This window comes from Talpa europaea (genome assembly GCF_964194135.1).
Source record: "Talpa europaea genome assembly, chromosome: 11".
In the NCBI taxonomy this organism is placed as follows: Eukaryota; Metazoa; Chordata; class Mammalia; order Eulipotyphla; family Talpidae; genus Talpa; species Talpa europaea.
Genome location: NC_140078.1, coordinates 18,913,783 through 18,916,067, shown reverse-complemented (window position 1 = coordinate 18,916,067; position 2,285 = coordinate 18,913,783). Strand labels below are relative to the sequence as shown.

The 2,285-nt window shown below is 60.6% G+C and overlaps 1 protein-coding gene across 1 annotated transcript; it reads left to right on the top strand.

Annotated features, from left to right (window-relative positions):
* Positions 1 to 306: 306 nt before the first annotated feature.
* On the top strand, positions 307 to 1,528 carry LOC311179449 (uncharacterized protein C20orf203; the record flags this gene model as incomplete). Its single annotated transcript, XM_084246656.1, is given in 5 exon segments — positions 307 to 437; positions 1,183 to 1,234; positions 1,236 to 1,336; positions 1,338 to 1,410; positions 1,412 to 1,528. Coding segments are annotated over 5 exon segments (474 nt in total).
* Positions 1,529 to 2,285: the final 757 nt, after the last annotated feature.

Here is a 2,285-nt window from a genome sequence, read left to right as displayed (position 1 = left end):
CATAAGGACCACCTGGTACTGCCTGAGCAGAGCATCTGGCTCCTTTTGTGAAAGACTCTCTTCAGAGCACCAGAGGGACTCTATCAGCACCCCCTCCAAACTCCCCCAATGCTGATTTTCTCCCCCAAATAGAAGCAGAACCTTTGCTTTGCAAGCAGATCTCTAAGACAAAGCAGTATCTCTCAGGCCCCCGGCGGAGTCCCTCCTCCCCCAGATACAGTCTCATAATTTGTTTTTCTCTACCCTTCCAGGCTGGGTTCCCTTGAAGGCAGAGGGACTCTCATATTCTCCCTGGCCCCCTCCATGATGGCTGGTTCAGGACTTGGAGCACAGAAGAAGCTCAACAGATGTCTCCACTGGAACCCCAGCCCCATCCTCTCCCCGCCACCGCGAGGGCTCCGGGCTGCCTCTGCCCCGACGGAGCTGTGTGGCTTCGAGTCAGTCACTTAACCTCACTGGGCATTCCCTTTATGCCCTTCTTTGCTCTTCTACTTCCCTCAAAATCTTGCTGAGGTCAGAGAGGGTGTGAGAGCCTTGAAGGAAGGTGACGGGACATCCTTGTCCTCACACAGGTCTCATAGAGGAGAGGCAGTTTCCACCACCCAAGCCCCCCAACATTTCCAGACCTGTTCTGTAGACCAAAAATGACACTAAGCAACCCCCCTGGATTATCATCCCCAGCTTTGCAGAAGGGGAAACAGGCATGGAGCCATTGGCTGCCTTGCCTGGGGCACACAGCTGGCAAATGGTGGGGCTGGGACTCAAACCCAGGTGTGTGGCCCCTGGAGCCCCTGAGCCACCCCTTCCCTCAGGTCGATGTGAGGCAGGGACAGGCAGCTCTGCTTGTGGTCTCTTCGTTCTCCGTATCCGAGTCTCCAAGGGTCTTCCAGAGCATTCGTTGTAGTCTTCTCTTATAGATTGGAGCGCTGAGGCCAGGAAGGAGCACGATCCTTCCACCTCTCACACTCACAAGAGCACCTGGGTGGTGGGACCCCACCAACGTCCTGGTGGTGAGGGCGGGGAAATTGGGTGATGCCTAATGTCGGGTGTCTCAAAATCTACAATTCTCACTCCCTAGAGTCACCATCTGACTTGGTTGGATTCATGTGCCCAAATTTGGGGCTTGGGAAGAAGGGGTGCAAGGGAGCACCTCTGAGGCTGAAACTGATGCCCACCTACCAGCCCAGACACTGGGCACCAACAGGCTCCTCCCCAACTGGGCCCTTATCAGGAAGGCAATTTGGGTTGGTGGGGAGGGGAAGTCCCAGGCCCCAGGCTGGAGCAAGGTGGGTAGGAGAGATAGGGAAGTGGGGAGGGGGCCGTGGGGCCCTGCTGGGAGGCCAGAGGGTGGAAGGGATGCCCAGAGCCAGCGGAGGGGGCTTTCGCCCAGTGCTGTCCTTGCTGGCCTGGGTCCTCGACATGGTGCCGGAGCAGCTCCTGCCTTCCACCCTTGCCAGGCAAGACGCCCGCACCTTTAATTAGCAAGCAGCAGCCTCTCCCCGATTCATCACAGTCACTGTTTAATTAGCCAAGCACCAGGCACCCCCACCCCCCAGCTCTGGGTTGAGCTGCCTGCCTCTGTCGCTGAGGCTGCCACCGCCTCATGGTGTCCCCTGTCCCCCACAGGCTGGGGGCGGGGGTGGGCACGCCTGGCTGAAACCTCAAGGAGATTCTGGGCATCGACGCTTGTATTCAAGGCATTCAGCAAACGTTGTTAGGGCCGCGGGTGTGTGCCAGCCTGGCGCTGGCGGCCTGGACTGCGTGGGGCGCCGGCCCTCGCCTGCCCGGCTGTGCGAGAATGGCTCTGCGCTGTGGAGGTGCCAGGACATCTCTCCAGCTGGTGTTGGGAAAAGACTGGAATAACCTTCCATGCTGCTCCCACCCCACGTGGGGAACGGGACGCCCATTTTCTCCTCCTTCTCCTCCCGGCCCAGAGCCCGGCAAGCTCCCCCAAGCAGGCCGCATCCTCTGGGATGGAGAGGGCCCTCCCCCCACCCCGCCTCCCCCAGCGGCCACATCCTGGAGGCCTAGGCCCAGCCTGTGGGCAAAGGGAGGCAGTGGGGGCGGGGGCCTCAGCCTCACTGCAGGCCTCGGGAAGTGGAGGGCATAGGAGTAGTCCACAGCCTGTCAACCAGCCCCCGGTTTCCCTGAAGCAGGGCGGGGCTGGTGGTCCTGGGAGCAGGTCCCATGCCCTTGTGGGGCAGAGTCAGGGCAACCGCCGCCCAGGGCAGCCAGCTGGATGTGGGGGGCTCTGGTTCTGTCTGGGCGCTGCACAGGGGTCCATG